Raw genomic sequence first — 18538 nt, forward strand, 5'->3', positions numbered from 1 at the left:
TTCCCTGAAGGAAACTGGGTTCCTAAACTTTCTTTTAAAAGGAAATATAGTCACACAACAGAAAGAACATGGCCTATGGAGTGTGAAACCTAATTCAGTCCTGGTGTTGTCACTGTTACTGGTAAGACTGCACAAGTTTCCTAACTTCTCTGAATTTCAGTACCCCTCCTTCTAAAACAGGGACATTAACACCTACCTCAGATGAATCTTGTGAGGGTTAACTGAAAATGTCTACAGCTAAGTAGAATAAGTGTTTAATAAATGTCAGTTTCCTCTCTTCTCTGGTGCTCATATATCTAGGCCTACAATTAATAGAGGAGAAACCTGGGCTTCTCTCTTAAAAGTATACTTATTACTCTAAGGCTCTGTCCTTTGCTTTTAGTAGCTGACCCCAAGGGAGGGGAATCACTGTTGAACCTTTACCTAATTCTGGAGAAGGCTATATTCTCCCCGTAACCTACTTCCCTACTATGTTTGGTCAGTTGGGACATAGGTTAAGGGGAGAATATAGCATATTATTTTACTGAAGAACATGACTTTTATACTTTCTGAATCTGTTCTTGCCAACAGACACACTCAGATGATCTGAGTTTACCTTGGAATACAACCAACCCTGTCTGACTCAACTTTGTGCTACTCTGCAAATAACACAATTAATACCCCTCCTATGAGCTGCTTAGTAATGGAATGCAGAGGCAGCACAAGGTACAGTGCGGGAAGTTGCCCACAGGCTGGTGTGACTGTGGCTTAGTCCTGAATTTCCAGCAAGGTGTATCCTTGACCTACAGTGGCCTGAGAGGGTGTAAGTAAGCTTAGAGTGCATCATTCTCTTCAAAATTTGACAGCTACTATTATTGCTTTTTTTCTCTGTAGGCGGGTCCTTGGAACAACATGATCAGAAAGAGTAAGACCAGAATAACAGTCTGAACCTTGTTCTGGCATGAATTTATGATGCTGTCGAATAAAATTACCATTTTATGAACAAGAGCTCATTTACCTCCTCGCTCAGTTTGGTTCCTAAGCAAAAGATGGTTTCATTCCTGCTCTCTCTCTCTTTTTTCTTTCTACATAAGCCTATTAAATGCAAGACTCTGCTCATTGTTGAAAAAATAATAAAACAAATAAGAAATGATCCCTGTACTCAGGAGTTTATAATCTAGTAGGGCGCTGTATACTTGTGAAACATTGCATGTCATGCGATACACTGATAGCAATTCCTGGGGACATAAAATAGAGTTACTCTCACCAGAGAACTGACAAGGCTTCATAGAAGGGCCTGGCATTTGAGCTGGGCCTTTCTTAATTGCCTCTTTCAAACTGTCATGAAAATTAGGCAGTCTTGCTGGAATCCTGAATAAAAGACTGAAGAATAAATCTTGTCTAAATTCAGTTATTTCTCAAGATCCAATAAAGAACACTGGCCTCTGAGTCAGAAGACCTGGGTTCTAGTCCAAGTTTTGCTATGAACTCACTGTGTGATCTGGAGCAAGATGTGCAACTTCTTAGGATCATAATTTCTTTGTTTGTTAAATGGGTAGTTTGGAAGAGGTAATCATCTCCATGGCACATCCTAGTTCTAAAATCCCTTTCTTTCTTTGCTCCTAACCCATTACAAAAATGAAATGAAATGAAAAGAAAAGGAAGTAGAGCAAGTTTAGTCATGCTGAGGGAAGACTATCACCAACAAAGAAGCGGTTACTATTTGCCACTTCAGCATACTTGTACATTAGCGTAAAAGGGGCATCTCTGAACTTGAAAAGTTGGCTTCTTTTTGAAGCAACAAGGGAAAACGTTTAATTATATTTTCCTTTCTTTCTCTACTATCAAGTGAACTTGTTCAGCACTTACACCAGTGAATAAGATGGATGTTGGGCCTTCCAGTTCACTCAACAGTCCTGGTCATGTGCAAGCTCTTCCTTCCACTTCCCATAGACTAGTTTTTGACAATTCATTGTTTCCCTCAAACCTGAGTTGACTCAACCCAGGGTAAACCTTTCCTCTCATCCATTAACATAATTGAATCTATAAGACAATCACCTCAATTTCCTCTTCTTCACCTACAAATTCATACATTTTCACACCCATATGTCTCTTCAGATTCACCCCTCCTCTTAAAGGCCAGTCCTTCACCTATGTTTTTGATTACATCCTCCTCTGTGCCTTCTGGCCCCTAGGTCTATTAACCAAGAATTTGTCTCACCCTTTATTGCCTTTTCCCTTCAACTATACCCAGGCCCAAGACTTTCTCACACAAAGTAACAAAAGAAAAAGGAAAGAAACAAAAAATCTGCTTTGATCCTGGATCTCCTAAGAACCACCATTTATCTCTCTTCCTATTTACTATTTGAAACATAAAATAATATATCTAACGTGCATAAAATATATAAAGAATAATTTAACAACTGTGTCCCAAATGGGACGCAGCTTAAGAAATAGAACATCCTTGGAGCTGTCTGTTGACCCTTCTATGATGGTTTCTGCCATACTTACCTATGAGAGCTAGCCATCATTCTGAATTGTGTGTTTAGCATTCAGTTTCTTTTGTTTTACTATGTACTACATACATTTAGTACATAAGTTATCCCCAAAAAAGATAGTTTTGCAAATTTTTAAACTTTGTATCTTTAGTCAAATTATGTGGATCTTTTCCTTGCCTTCTTCTTTAGTCAATAGCCTATAAACAAACACCTTTGATAATAGCTTTATTTATAGATAATTAAAACCAATTTTTAATATTAAAAGTTATTTGAAAAGTCATGAATTATTGAACTCAATTACCATTTAAATGAAGTTTTCTTTGGATAGAAAGGAATTTGGGTGGTTTTGTGTAATGCAAGCAAACATTGTCAAAATCAGTTAAGTATTTTGAAGACCTGGAAAGATAATTTCTCTCTTCATTTAGTCTTCCCTCTTCACCACCCCACTGAAATGATATTCGTAGATGTCACCAAATTCTCTCCATATTGTTTTATCCAACGGAAACCTTTAAAATATTATCTTAATAGACCTCTCTTCTGTTCTCGATGCTACTCTGTAGTTGACAGTGTCAACTAGTCACTTGTCTTTGAAATTACTAACTCCTTTTGGCTTTCATAATACTATTCTCTCTTGGCACTCTTCATCTTCATATCTTCTTCCTCTCCTTTAAGGGGTCCTCTTCTTTTGTCTGTCTCTTAGACACTAGCAGACTTTGGCCCACTCTTCTTTTATATATCTTCTTCTTGCAAGAATACATACACATCCATTATTCCATTACCAGTTGCATGTTAATGACTACCATGACTTTATTGCTAGCCCTGACCTCTTCCCTAAGTTTCAGATTCATATATCTAACAACCTGCTGAATCGACTGACACGCACATATGTAAACACTTAGATGTTTCTTAGACATCTTAACGTCGACATGTTCCAAACTGAATTCACCATCTTCTTTCCCCATCACATCAGCTTCTCTTCTGTATCCTGAACTGGGTAACAGCTTAACATCCAGTCCCTCTTAAAGCCAGAATCCTGGCGTTCATCCTAGATTCACTCCTCTTCATTCCTCACTCTGCCCTTCAGTGTCCCAGTTCCCCAAGAGACTAAAAACTGCGTATTTTACTTCCCCAAATTTGCTGGTGTTCTTTCTTTCCTCTCTATTCCTAAAACAATTATTCCTAAAACAATTATTTCCCAAAACAATTATTTCCATTTGGCTCTTATGGTCTTTTGCCTGGACTACTCCAATGCTTCTCATCCTGCTGCCCATAAATCCTTCCACTCTGCAGCCAGAGTCTACCAACAATGTAAATCTGACAACCCCACTATAGAATCTAAAATATTTCATTGACTAATCACCACACAGATGTAGTCCACACCCCTTTGCATTGCATATACAGTAGTCCCTCTTATCTGTGGAGAATACATTCCAAGACTCCCAGTGGATGCCTGTAACCATGGATTGTACAAATCCTATATATACTATGTTTTTTCCTACCCTTTGATAAAGTTTAATTTATAAATTCGGCACAGTAAGAGATAAACAATAATAATAATAAAATGGAATAATTATAATAATATACTGTCATAAAAATAATGTGAATGTGGTTTCTCTCTCAAAATAGAGTATTGTTCTGTACTTACTTTTTCACTTAAAGGAAGCACTTTGTGGCTTCTCTTTGGTGTATCTAAATTGCCAGCATCACCACTCTTGTGCTTTGGGACCATGATTAAGTAAAATAAGGGTGACTTGGATACAAACACGACAGTATCATGACAGTCGATCTGGTTACTGAGATGGCCCCTAAGTGACTAAAAGGCAGGGAGGGAGCCTATACAGCATGGAGACAGCCGGACAAAGGGATGGTTTATGTCCTGAGTGGGAAGGAGAGGGATAGCACAAGATTTCATCACACTACTTAGAATGGCACACAATTAAAAATGTATAAGTTGTTTATTTCTGGAATTTTCTATTTCATATTTTCAGAGTGCAGTTGACTGCGGGTAACTGAAACCAGGGAAAGCAAAACCATCGCTAAAGTTGTCTACTGTACTCAGGTCTTGGTTCTTTGCCTCTCTCTCCAGGCTCATCTTCCGTTTTCCCCACCACAAACCTTGTAATGTACACTTTGCTCATGCTATTCTCTCCACCTTGTGTGTCCTTTTCATTTTTCTTTACCTGACTTACTTTTACTCAGTTTTCAATAGGTGGGCCCTATTTCCTCTCGAAAGTCATTTGTGAACCTCCAGGTTGGGCTACATGCCCCACCCCTGTGCTACCATAGTATCTTCTATCATACCACATCTTGATTCTTATCACTTACCTTGTTATATTTAAATTACACATTTACATGTCTTACTCACTAGACTATCGGCTCCTCAAGAGACCTTATCTGCAGAGACCTCTATGCTTAGTACAAAGTTTGACATAAAATAATAGTTCTTGATCTGAACTGACCTGATGTAACTTAGCCTGAATCATGAGGAAACTGTCTCCTAAATCCAGTCATTAGTAAAGTTACTGGTACCATTACTTTTTCATATACTTTTCAGAGTCCTTAAAAGGTCATCTAATACTGTGCCTCTTAGACTGGTGTATGGGTAAGTAAGGAGTATCTGAAATCACAGGACCAACATGGTACATCATCCTGAAATACCAATTTCACCTAAAGATTTCGGGAAAAATGATTTCCGTGTTGAAACAGAGATGTATTTTGCAGTAGCATAAATTTTTAAGCATTAAGAGAGACTTCAGCTTATGCCAGGTTATTCTCAGCCAAGCCTCCATGTTGTGGGAGCACACATTCTATGGTGAGTGGTAGCGTTTGAGAAACATTAAAAGACAGATCGTTGTTTTACAATGCAGTTTAATGCTTGTCTAGAGCCTTCCTTGTAAAAATAAACAAGTGAGACCCAGTGAGACCAAAGCATAGAAATGATCTCAGAAACAGCCAGAAGAGAGGGATTTTTCAGCTTGGGCCTGGGTTACGTGGGCAAAGGTGTCTGCCGGATAGGCAGGCAGGTCTTTTGAAATTAGTACATCACTGTGCTTTTCCAAAATATTCCAGGTGGTAGATAAAGGTAGGGGAGAGGAGGCGGAGAAACACTGTTAGAACAGAACAAAGAGAAGGCTTGGATCAAAGTGGGGGCCTGATGAAAGAGAGTGAAAGGAAGTGAAGGATGGTACAGATGCGGCATGGAATACAAGGAAAGAAAAGACTCCAAATAGAGCTGTGGTTAAAGATGGAACTAGGTGTATTACATCTTTAGTAAAATGATATGGGGAGTGTTCACCCCAGAGTCCTCGTAGTTTGAGACTTCCCAGTCTGTTTTCTTCCAGCTGTTCCACAAATCAACTTTGAGAATGAGGTAGCATCATCTAAGAGGAAGTGACAGAAAAAGATGCAGAAGAAATAGAGGAAACAGCAAGGGAACAAGGAGGAAGGGCTGTTTAAAAATGGACAATGAGTTTTTCACAAAGATGGCACTGAAAGCAAAGAAGGAAGCCCCTGCCCCTCGCAAAGCTGAAGCCAAAGCAAAGGCTTTGAAGGCAAAGAAAGCAGTGCTGAAAGGTGTCCACAGCCACAAAAAGATCTGCATGTCACCCACCTTCCGAAGGTCCAAGACACTGTGGCCCCAACGGCAGCCCAAATACCCTTGGAAGAGAGTCCCCAGGAGAAACAAACTTGACAACTATGCCATCATCAAGTTCCCCTAACTACCAAGTCAGCCATGAAGAAGACAGAAGACAACAAATATACTTGTGTACATTGTGGATGTCAAAGGTGCACAAGCACCAGGTCAAACATGTTGTGAAGAAGCTCTATGACATTGACGTGGCCAAGATCAACACCCTGATCAGGCCTGATGGAGAGAAGAAGGCATATGTTTGACTGCGCCCTAACTATGATGCTTTGGATGTTGGCAACAAAATTGGGATCATCTAAACTGAGTCCAACTGGCTAAATTCTAAATATAAAATTTTTTCACTGTAAAAAAACAAAACAAAAAATAAACAATGAAATCAATTTAATTCAAGCAATATCTATCCGGGTGTCTATTATATCAGGCATTGTTACAGGTGATGGAGGAACAGAGATAACAAGACTGGACCCCAGCCTTCAAGGAGCTTGCAAGGAGACTTCCTTGAAGGTTCTGAGTTAAGAAAAAGCCAACAGTAGAAAATCCAGTATCTAATGCCTAAGCTTTCTGATTAAGAGGTCTTTGAAAGCTAAAATAGGAATCATTCCTGTAACAATATTACCTGGTGATCTAAAACTTTCCCAGAAAAAAGAGTGATGAATCTGCCCCAAGTTTTGATTATCACATGTCAGGCTGCACAACGGAAAAACGGTACGGATTTGGAGAGTGACCTTCAAGGGCAGAAATTTTCTCCCAAATTCTATAAACAAGACATTCTCTAGAGGTATTAGGAAAATATTTTCCCAATATAGCCACTTAAAGAAAAACACAAGGCGAATTATTCTTTTCCATCTTAATTAAGTCTTCTCCTAAATGACCTGTTAAGACAAATACTGGCATGATATGGAGATTCTACAAAGGCCCTAATTTATTCTGGATTAATAAATATTTTTTTATAGGTGGGTAATGAATGTTTTGAAAATGGTTACTCCAAAACAATTCATTGTACATGTGTTCATAGGACTTTCATTACCCTAGGGTCTCTCTTTTTATTTTTTAATAGAAAAGAACTCAGTCTCCATGGAACCCTTCTGATGGTCTCTGTGCTGCTGATAGAAGAAGGGGCACAGAGGGGCACAGAACCACACAGAAGCACCAGGTACTTCTAAGTGGGCAGAGTCAAGATCAAAATTCTGATTTTGAATCCTAGACTACCACTTACCTACCTCAAAACAAGAACCTCTACTATTAAACAAATTATATAATAAATCAATCTAAATTATTAGTGGCTAAGTTATTAAGTTAAACTGATAACTAAGTTATAAGTTATTAGTTTTCTCAAACAGGAATAAATGGCTAGAGATACTGTCTTTCTAATGAGAAACCGATTATACTAGAAAGCTGCAGAGACATAAAGATAAGCCACCAAAAAGCCTGCTCTGCTAATCATTCTGCAGTGACGTTTGCCACTCTGCAAGCCACACACCCAGACTGCATTTTAGTACATCATTCTTAAACATGGACATTTGAATAAAGCTCCAAACATGAAAGGGTAGAACCAAAAACAACAGAAAAAGAGATTTTGAAAATAAACAGACATTCAGCTTTTAAAATGTAGGAAAAATACAGAGTTAATATTCTCAAAGAGATATAAGAAGATATTGCATCCATGAAATAAGAATAGGATGCTATTAAAAAAAACATTTGGAAGCACCCTCTGCCCAAATAAAAGCCCTTGGGAATTAAACATATGATGGTAGAAATGTAAAAATTTAATAGAAGTGTTGGAAGATTTATTAGAACTAAAAGACAAGACATATTTTTAAAAATAGGAAAGATAAGAAAATTAGAGGATGGATCTAAGAGATCCAACATCTAAATAATTAACAAAAATTTCAAAAAGAACAGAGGATATTAAATAACAGAAGAAAACCACTTAGAACTGAAGAATATGATTTTTAGATTGAAAAGACCTTTAAAGTACCAAGAACAATGACTGAAAAAACAAACAAAAAAACCCAAGCCATCATCAACTAACAACATTATGATACATCAGATCATGAGAAATGAAGAAAAGAAAACCCTACAATCTTCCAGAGATTAAAACAAAATCCCAGGGATCACAAATCAGAATGGCATCAGCTCCTCAACAGAACTCTAAGAAGGTGGAAGAAAATGGTGCAATACTTTCAAAATTCTGAGAGGAAATTATTTCCAGTTATTATCCTCTACCTAGCCAAACCATCAATCAAGTATGAAGGAAGAAAAGAGACATCTTAAATGCACAAGGTCGCAAAAAGCAATCAGGTCTTGTGGCGCCTGGATTTTATATAATTTTGGGAGCCCTCTTTAAGAAAAAAAAATGAAATTACAAATACAAAATTGGGTGTGACTGTGAATATTTATTTATATTGAGAAAAGAAATCACAACAAATTTGGACCATGGTGGTTCAGGGCTTTTTCTTTTAAAATCTCTTTAGAAAATTTACCCAAAATGCTTCTTGGTGGCAAGCTGGCTTTTCCTCTCCACCTGACAACTTGCAGCAGTTTGCAGCCCTCACAGGCCCATGAGCTTCATCAGCTCCAGGATAAACTGCCTCTGCTTTCTTGCGTTCTTTCTAAGGAAGCTTACGAGTATGCTGAGAAGGAATGGGAAGGCATGGAATCCAAGAAGTAGAAATTCAGTACAATTCCCAGGGTGGTAGTGAGGGAGCTCCCAGGATCACAAGGGGCTGAAAGAATAACCAGTCCCAGAGAAAGGGGGGTAGAAAAGGTAAGCAGGGGTATTTCCAAGGAAGAAAAAAATCAAACTGGCTTTTTACTTGATGTTTAACTCTCTTGAGAGGAATTTTACCATCCTGTCAAAGTTTGAGCAAGAATTAATAATGACTACTCAAAAAACTAAGCAGTTGAAGAGGATGAAGCAATTACTGACTCCAGGGGATGGAAAAAGGTACAAGAAAGGAAGTATAAAAATGATGGCTTATTACAAGGCTCAGTTGTGAGTCATATTTGTATAGTCATAAAAATGTAAACACTACACATTGCTATATCAAAAAAAATCAGGGTAGAACTATATTAGAACTTTGCAGAAAGGGAAGTGAATGTGAGATATAATAATGGGGTTATAAGGGAGATAAATCCTCGTTCTCCAAGGTAGGAAGTGCATAGATATTTTCTAGAACTGGAAAAAGAAAAAGAAGTAGCCAGTAGCATGTTATTTGGAAATATGGAGATAAAGACTGAAAAAAAAATAAAAAAGCATAGCCCAAAGCATTGAAAGTAGTTGCCTCCAAGGGGCAGCTCAGTACAGACTCCAAAAAGACTTTAGAACTTATGACTTTTAAGACTATGCATTTATGATGTTGACCAAAATGGAAAATTAAAAAAGAAAGTAATATGCTCAAGAGTAGTGATACAAAAAGCTGTTGGAAATAAAATGAAGGTGCCTCTGCTAAACTATACAGTGTTTTACAACTTGTAGTCCTGCAACCACCTGCATTTCAATTACCTGGAGTGCCAGTTTATTATTCAGATTTATAGACCCATCCCAGACCTAAATAATCAGCATTTCTTGGGGAGAGCTTCGGAATCTATCATTTTTAAAAAGTTCTCCTAGACCTACTGCATTATCTATTGCTTTTTAGTAAATCAAAGAACTAACTAACTAAGTAAACAAACAAATAACCTATGCAAAGACAAAGAGTCAACGACTCATGAAACATACTAGGGCAGACTCTGCTGGTTGTCTACCTAATGGATATCCATTCTCCCCTTCTTCCTTATTATCAGAATCCCTATTTTGTTGTATTGGCAACATGTCCAACTAAAACATTAAATTTTCTCAGGCTCCCTCAGTTAGGAGTGGCTCAGTAACATAGTTCTTGAATGAGATATAAGAAGTCGACTGGGTAGGGCTTTCAGGAAAGATATTATTATTAAAAAAAAAGACAGACACAGCTGGTACACGCCTTCTGCCCTTTGATAAGCACGGAAGAGGCACCTGTCTTTCTTTCAGTGAGGACAAAAGCTGCATGCTAAGGATGGTGGTGTAGGAAGACAGAGCCTTTCCAGGCCTGGGCTTCTCACCTCCAGACATCTAGTTATTTGAGAAAAACAAACTCCTTACTTATTAAGTCACTGGAGTAGAGTTTTCTATTACTGTCGCTGAATAAAGTCCTAGCGACATCTCATACTTGTTCAAATGTTTATTTGATAGATAGGAACATATTTCATTGTGTTCTGTGCTATGGGCACTGTGCTAGGAATAACAAAAACAATGGGTCAGACAAATAAGGCTCTTTTCTTCATGGAACGTGGAATACAGTTAGTGTAGAAGAATCTACGGATATTTGAGTCCAGATTTCAGGGAGACTATGGTTTGCTGTCACAGACCCCAAAGCAATAGAGTCAATCAAACTAAACTACTTGACTTATGTAGCTAGGAAATCCTCAGGGGGACCACATGCCAGAAGGAGCAGTAGTCTCAACATTGGAAGACTTAGGTTTTGGCTGTAATTCTTCAGCAAAGTAGATTTGGCGAAGCAACGTGGGGTACTTGCTTAATTTTTCCTGAATCTACTTTTCTTTTTTTTTTCTGCTATGGATTTAATTTTATTAAATTTATTGGGGTGACAATTGTTAGTGAAATTACATAGATTTCAGGTGTACAATTCTGTATTACATCATCTATAAATCCCATTGTGTGTTCATCACCCAGAGTCAGTTCTCCTTCCATCGCCATATATTTGGAATCTACTTTTCTTCTTTGGAAAACAAGAACATTGGGCTTGATAATCTTTAAGGCTATCCTCAGCTCTAAAATATTTTTGTGATTACATTGAACAAAGATGGTCATGAAATATACCAAACAAGAATGTCTCTAAATTTTGATTCTAAGAGTTCAACTCAGAGAATATATTAAATAAAAAAATGTTAAGAGAATATATTAAATAAATAAATAAATCACCACCTGTCACTCCCCAATTAAACAAACAAACCAACAAAACCACCCTTGAGAGAGCTGTGGTATTACGGAAGAAGTTCTGGTTTGAGTCCTGGCTTCCACGGAACGTATGGGTAAACACAGGCCAGATACTCAGTATCTCTGTTTTAATCTCCTAATTTATGAAATAGGCCGTTTCTCTTCCCTCACAGTGCTGCTTATGGAAACCACCATTGTAAAGGCCCCTTACGATTTGATATCAGCAAGATACTGACAATGTCTTATAATATCAAAATCCTGCAAAAGACATACATGAGTGGGGTTTGATATCTTCAGTTTAATTCTTCATCACATAAGGACGATAGATCTTTTGAGTTTTCTTCTCATTTGTGACCCATTTTATTTTTACACAAGAGAACAGACAAGAGAAACAAGAACAGCTAAAATTCAAATCATCTGTTTGTTTTCTAGCCCCAGTGAAGGTTTGGGGGAGAGGGTGGGTGGTTGAAAGGGAAGCTGAGTTCAAGTGAAGTGTGGGGATTACAACACTTACCTATGGCCTCTAATTGTTCATATTCAGTATTGTATAGTATTGTGAATAATCTAGTTTTTGTTTTATGACCTTTCTATAGAGATAAGTATAGATATGAACTCTGTCTCCATATGCGGTCATTAGTTGATGACACAGTGGTGACTTTAGTTATTGTACCCACAACTATAAAAAGTTTTGCAATAAGAGGAACTTTGGCTATGGGAGTTGCTCTATATATAGTAAAACCTCCCTTATCCATTTCACCCAGCAGATGCGAATGAGGAAGAGATAATCCTTTGATTATAGCCAACATAGGTAACACCTGTACTTTGACCAGTTAAACATGGCAGCCGATGTTCATTTGAATGTGGTGGGGAGATAAGAAAACAGAAGTCTTTCTTTCTCTTTATCCCCTTTCTCCCCCAGCCCTTGCAAAATCCTGATTATCGCAAAGGGCTGTTTGCTAAGATTAGGCAAGAGACATAACCAAGGACAAATTGGGGAAGATACCAAATAGAATACCTGGTGCCAAACATGAGATTCAGTAGCTTCATGGACACCATCACAACCAACCTCCGCCAGATGGTGAGGGAGGAACTCACAGAATATAAGGGAAAACACAAAGTATGAGACAAGGAAGCAGTGGTACTGTTTCTACCTCCCATGAAAGAAGTGAGAAGAAATTAAACTCTTTAAAAAGGAAATCGCATGTTTGGCTCCCAAAACACGGGAACAAATAGCACACAATCAGAAATCACGTCTCACTCTGCTTGTGTCTGGCACTCTCCCCTTCTGAAACCAAGGGACCACATTCATATCAGTAAAGCCTTCATATCGGTTCCACATCTGTTCTAGAAACTCTAGGAACAGAGGGCAACAACATTATTATTAAGCCAACAAATGCTCAGTCATGAAGAACTCAGTCTGCAACAGGACGGGCCCCATATCTCACAGTGTATCATGACTCTCCTCTACAGTGTTGCACATCTGGTTAAAAACAGTACATGTTTCTTATGACACTAAGCCATACCACCTACTAAAGTGAATGTAAAAATACAGGTAAAATTCTTAAGCCATTTCATGAGCCAGAAGTAGCAGTGGGTGGGACAAGTGACCAGGGATGAAGGGAACAATGGCAGACACTGAGGGACATGGCAGAAGAGAATGTGAAGGAAATGGCCATTTCTGTGACTTTTAGAGAAGGTGCCTGCCTAAATTTTAAAATGATCTATTTCGTAAAACCATAGGTTTCCTTTGCTGAAACACAAATCTTTCTGACATCTAGGGCTAGGTCATACATGCTCTGGACCCAGACAGGGTCACCTAAACCTATTTTTAGGTCCCACGTGAACCTCTCTAACCACTGCTAATCTCACCCCTGCTCCTGCCATCCCGTTTCTACCCACTGGCCTGCTAGCAGAAGAGGAATAATGGCTTGGAGGACTTAATCAATCGCCTCTTATTATTAGATTCCAGGCTCCCTGGCCTAAGGACAGGATCTGGTTGGTGTATCTGTGGATAGGGGCTAACGAGGAGGGACAGTAGAAGTAAGTGCCCACAGCCACATGCAGCCCACTGAAAGCAGCTCTGGGTCTCGGCCACACACGAGCCATCACCACCCGGTGTCCCTGAATCCTCGGGGTGGAATAGAAGGCAGGGGCTTCACACTTCGAAGCTCCTCTCACCCGGCAACACGGGCGACCCAGCACGCCAAGGATGCAGCAAATTCATTCTAGGGTCGCCGGCGATCAGACAGAGGGGCGCGGGCGCGGCGGGGGCGTCCCCAACCTAGAGCCTTCCAGCTCCTCCCGCCTCTGCCCTGTCTAAGCCCCCTGCCGGGTCCGAGCCCCCTTCCCGTCGGAACCCAGTCCGCGTCCGAGCCCCCTGCCCACAGCGGCCGTCTCACCTACGCTGAGCTGCCCGGAGCAGTCCGCTGGCTTCTTGTCCTCGCAGTGCGGCCGCCACAGAGCAGGTGCGAGCGCCCCGCCTGCCCGGCCGGGCCGAGCCACCAGCCCGCACTCCCCGCCCCTGCCCGCCCCTCCCCGCCGCTGATCGCGTGCTGGGCCTCCCTTCTCAAAGCCCTCGCTTTCCTCCACACCCCTGACTCCCAGACACTCCCTAAGGTGTGTGCTCCAACAGGGGCCCATTCCTGGGCAGCCAGGGACTGCGACCAACTGTGACCTATGAGGCAAAGCAATTACAGAGCGAGGACTCAGAGCAGAGGCTGTCGTGAGGAAGACTGTGTCATATCCTGGATCAGAATCCAGTTTTGTAATTTAAGCTTGGTGTCACGAGTTCCTTCCTTCCTTCCTTCCTTCCTTCCTTCCTTCCTTCCTTCCTTCCTTCCTTCCTTCCTTCCTTCCTTCCTTCCTTCCTTCCTTCCTTCCTTCCTTCCTTCCTTCCTTCCTTCCTTCCTTCCTTCCTTCCTTCAACAAATCTGCCACATGCTAGGTAGGCACAGTTCTAGGTGCGGGAGTTAGAGCTGCAAAAAAGAGACAAAGTCCTTGCCTTGAAGGAGCTGCTTCCTACTAAGGAATGCATCATTTTCTTCGTAGCGTCATGTGATCTCAATGCTCTCATCTGTAAGCTAAGGGCTGGACTAGTTGAATAGTTGCCCACTCTGTCTGCTGCTCATAATCTCCTGTGGAAGTTGAAACAATGCAAGGGCTAAGGCTCCATCTCAGATCTGCTGATAAGCATCTGAGCAGGAATGATGGCAGATGTACCTCTTACAAGCTGCTCAAGTGACAGAGGAAGTCTGGATTGAGAACCTCCCCTCCAGATCTCTAAGATGCCTTCCAGTTTATCCATTGTTCAGGGCACTGGAAACCAAGAAAGACTTCCCGGAAGATATGCTGTATTTAGGTTTTAAAGAAAGGCAAAGAATATACACTAGCAGGGTGGAAGGGGTCGGGATCCTAAGTGCAGCTTCTTTTGTTCAAATAGTTCTCCTTTTCCAAAGAAAGTCAAAGGAAGTCACTCTTGAGGATAAGGCATAAACCTGAGCAAATCTTTCCTCTATAAAAGAGTGAATGAGGCCTGGTGGAAGGAGATAATGGCAGAGAGGCATTGCTGTTAGTTAAAAGGCAAATAGAGCCACACACTTCAGATGGATAATGTTCCAGAGCCAGAGCTGGGAGAGCATCTCTTTAATTTTATAACTTGGAAATTTATTTAATCACCAGGCCTCATCCTGGCACTTGCTCACACCCATTGTATTTTAAGTGGATGATGAGGTGGAGTCCTAGATGCCTGTTACCCTGGGAAATTCTGTTTTCCTTCACCAGATCACTGTTATAGTCAGGCTTTCTCTTTAGTAAAGGTCTCTTTTCCTCTAAGGCTATGATAATGAAACAAATGTGTGACCACCAGTAGTTACTGGTGTGTAGAAATGCTTCTTTTTTTTTCCTGCTTTTACTTTTATTTGCATTTATTATGTGCTGAATTTATTCCCAGGCTGCAAATTTTTGTTTCTTAAGTTTCTTCTTGGAGATCTTTTTCTTCTCTCTTCTGGTTTAGATAGAATCTGCTCTTTTTCAGTACGGATCATGTCAGGGTGTCAGGGAGAGTCATGTATGGGTTACTCCTCCCATGAGCTCTGTAAGTTCTGTGCTGCATCTTGGGAGCTTTGTTCACCTGGATCTGCTCAATGATCAGAGATTCTATATCTAAACCCTTAAGTGCAGCATTACTCTGCATTTTTAAACATGTGCAGTAAAATTCAGCACTCTTTTTGGGGCCACCAACTGTGTCTAGCTCCATTGTTTGATCCAGGCACACTTACCAACTCCACAACGAAGGAATGGCATACACTGCTTCTGTAAAGTGACATCTTTCACATACTTTTTGGATATGTATACCCTTGATGGCCTGGGCAGTTTCATGAGTGTTCTTAAAGGGAACACAAAGATTTGAACCTCTTGATTTGCATGATTTTGTGGGGTTTTCTGGGTCAAGTGAATAGTGAACCATTTTCAGAGGTCACCTCAGGCAACTTACAGGAAGAGCAATGCTTTTTTAAAAATTATTATTATTTTTCGATTAGAGTGGACATTCAATATTATTTTATGTTAGTTTCAGGTAAGCAGCATAGTGATTCGATATTTATATAATTTATGAAGTGATCCCCCTGATAGTCTAGTACCCACCTGGCACTATATATAGTTATTACAATATTATTGATTATATTTCTATGCTGTACTTTGCATCCCCATGATTATTGTGTTACTACCAATTTGTACTTCTTAATGCCTTCACCATTTTACCTAGTCTCCCAAACCCCAATTCCACCCAGCAACCATCAGTGTGTTCTTTGTATCTAGGAGTCTGTTTCTGTTTTGCTTGTTTGTTTATTTTGTTCTTTAGATTCCACATATAAGTGAGATCATATGGTATTTGTCTTTCTCAGTGTGACTTATTTCACCTAGCATAATACCCTCTAGGTCCATCCATGTTATCACAAATGGTAAGATTTCATTCAGTTTTATGACCGAGTAATATTCCATTATGTATCTATACCACATCTTTCAATTCCACTTCCACAGAAACCCAAAACACTAATTCAGAATGATATATGCATCCCTTAAGATATATGCATCACTACTTACAATAGCCAAGATATAGAAACAACCTCAGTGCCCATCAAGAGTGATGCTTCTTGAGCAACTATATGCCAACTAATCTGGAAGAAATGGACAATTTGCTAGAAGCATACAACCTTCCAAGGCTAACTCAAGAAGAAACAGAAAACCTGAATAGACTGATTACCACCAGGGAAATTGAATCAGTAATCAACAAGCTCCCAACAAACAAAAGCCCTGGACCAGATGGCTTTACAGGTGAATTTTACAAAACATTCAAAAAAGAATTATCACCTATTCTTCTCAAACTATTCCCAAAAATCCAGAAGGAAGGAAGGCTACCAAACTATGAGGCCACTATCACCCTGATCCCCAAATCAGACAAAGACACTACAATAAAAGAAAACTATAGGCCGACATTTCTAATGAACATAGATGCAAAAATCCTCAAGAAAATATTAGCAAACAGAATTCAGCAATACATTAAAAAGATCATACACTATGATCAAGTGAGATTCATTCCTGGTATGCAAGGGTGGTTCAATATCAGCAAATCAATTAATGTGATACACCACATTAACAAAATGAAAAATAAAAATCATATGATAATATCAATAGATGCAGAAAAAGCATTTGACAAAATCCAGCAGCCATTTATGATAAAAACCCTTAAGAAAGTGGGAATAGAGGGATCATATCTCAACATAATAAAGGCCATATATGATAAACCCACAGCTAACATCATACTCAATGGAGAAAAGTTAAACCATTCTCCTTAAGATCAGGAACAAGGCAAGGTTGCCCACTTTCTCCATTTCTATTCAACATAGTGCTGGAAGTTCTAGCCACAGCAATCAGACAAGAAAAAGAAATAAAAGGCATCCAAATTGGTAAGGAGGAAGTAAAATTGTCATTATATGCAGATGACATGATACTTTATAGAGAGAACCCTGAAGACTCCACCAAGAAACTATTAGAGCTGATAAATGAATTTAGCAAAGTAGCAAGATACAAAATTAATATTCAGAAATCAGTTGCATTTGTATAGACCAATAATAAAATATCAGAAGGAGAAATTAAGAAAACAATCCCATTTACAATTGCTCCAAAGACTATAAAATACCTGAGAATAAATTTAACCAAAGAAGTAAAAGATCTGTACTCGGAAAATTAGAAGACACTGAAGAGAGAAATTAAACATACAAATAGATGGAAACACATACCATGTTTATGGATAGGAAGAATTAATATCGTTAAAATGTCCACACTGCCTAAGGCAATATACATATTCAATGCAATTCTTATCAAACTACCAAGGATGTTTTTCACAGAAATAGAACATATAATCCTAAAATTTATATGGAACCATAAGAGACCCAGGATAGCCTTGGCAGTCTTGAGAAATAAGAACAAAGTGGGAGGTATAAAGATACCTGACATCAAATTATACTACAAGGCTACAGTAATCAAAACAGCATGGTACTGGCATGAAAACAGACACATAGATCAATGGAACAGAATAGAGAGCCCAGAAATAAATCCATGCCTATATAGTCATTTAATCTACGACAATGGAAGCGAGAATTTACAGTGGGGTAAAGACAGTCTATTTAATAAATGGTGCTGGGAAACCTGGACAGACACTTGCAAAAAAATGAAGCTGGACCACTTCCTTACACCATATAAAAAAATAAATTCAAAATGGATTAAAGACTTACACGTAAGATCTGAAACCATAAAATTCCTAGAAGACAATATAGGAGGAAACTTTACAGACATTACCTGGAGTAAGATTTTTACTGATATATCCCCTCGCGCAAGGGAAGTAAAAGAAAAAATAAACATGTGGGATTATATCAAACTAAAAAGTTTTTTCGCAGCAAAGGAAACCATCAATAAAACAAAGGGATCCTACTGAATGGGAGAAGATATTTGCCAATGATATACCCGATGCGGGGTTAATATCCCAAATTTATAAAAAACTCACTCAACTCAAATCCAAAAAAACAAACAACCCAATTAAAAAATGGGCAGAGGACATGAAGAGACAATTTTCTAAAAAGGACATACAGATGGCAAACAGACATATGAAGAAATGCTCAACCTCACTAACCATCAGAGAAATGCAAATAAAAACCACAATGAGATACCACCTCACCCCAGTCAAAATGGCTATCATCAATAAATCAACAAACAACAAATGCTGGCACGGATATGGAGAAAAGGGAACGCTTGTGCACTGTTGGTGGGATTGCAGATTGGTGCAGCCACTATAGAAAACAGTATGGAGGTATCTCAAAAATCTGAAAATGGAACTACCTTATGATCCAGCAATTCCACTCCTAGCCTATCAGGTATCTA

At 39.3% G+C, this 18538-nt stretch overlaps 1 protein-coding gene and 1 pseudogene across 2 annotated transcripts in view; one reads left to right on the top strand and one right to left on the bottom strand.

The window, feature by feature from the left end:
* The window catches only part of TMEM45B (transmembrane protein 45B), a 35654-nt gene extending 22038 nt beyond the window's left edge, over positions 1–13616 (bottom strand). Inside the window, exon 1 of one of the 2 annotated variants that reach the window (XM_074321877.2) lies at positions 13504–13616. Coding sequence is in view for 1 of the 2 variants with exons in the window: in XM_074321876.2 (XP_074177977.2) it covers positions 12363–12409 (47 nt within the window). In the remaining variant the exon portion in view is untranslated. Of the gene's footprint in view, positions 1–12362; positions 12458–13503 lie in introns of those variants that run through there. The other variant, XM_074321876.2, reaches the window with a different exon arrangement.
* LOC109435851 (large ribosomal subunit protein uL23 pseudogene) lies at positions 5785–6473 on the top strand (annotated as a pseudogene).
* Positions 13617–18538: the final 4922 nt, after the last annotated feature.

Source organism: Rhinolophus sinicus, chromosome 9 (assembly GCF_057876585.1).
Source record: "Rhinolophus sinicus isolate RSI-liver-muscle chromosome 9, RSI-T2T, whole genome shotgun sequence".
Lineage (NCBI taxonomy): Eukaryota > Metazoa > Chordata > Mammalia > Chiroptera > Rhinolophidae > Rhinolophus > Rhinolophus sinicus.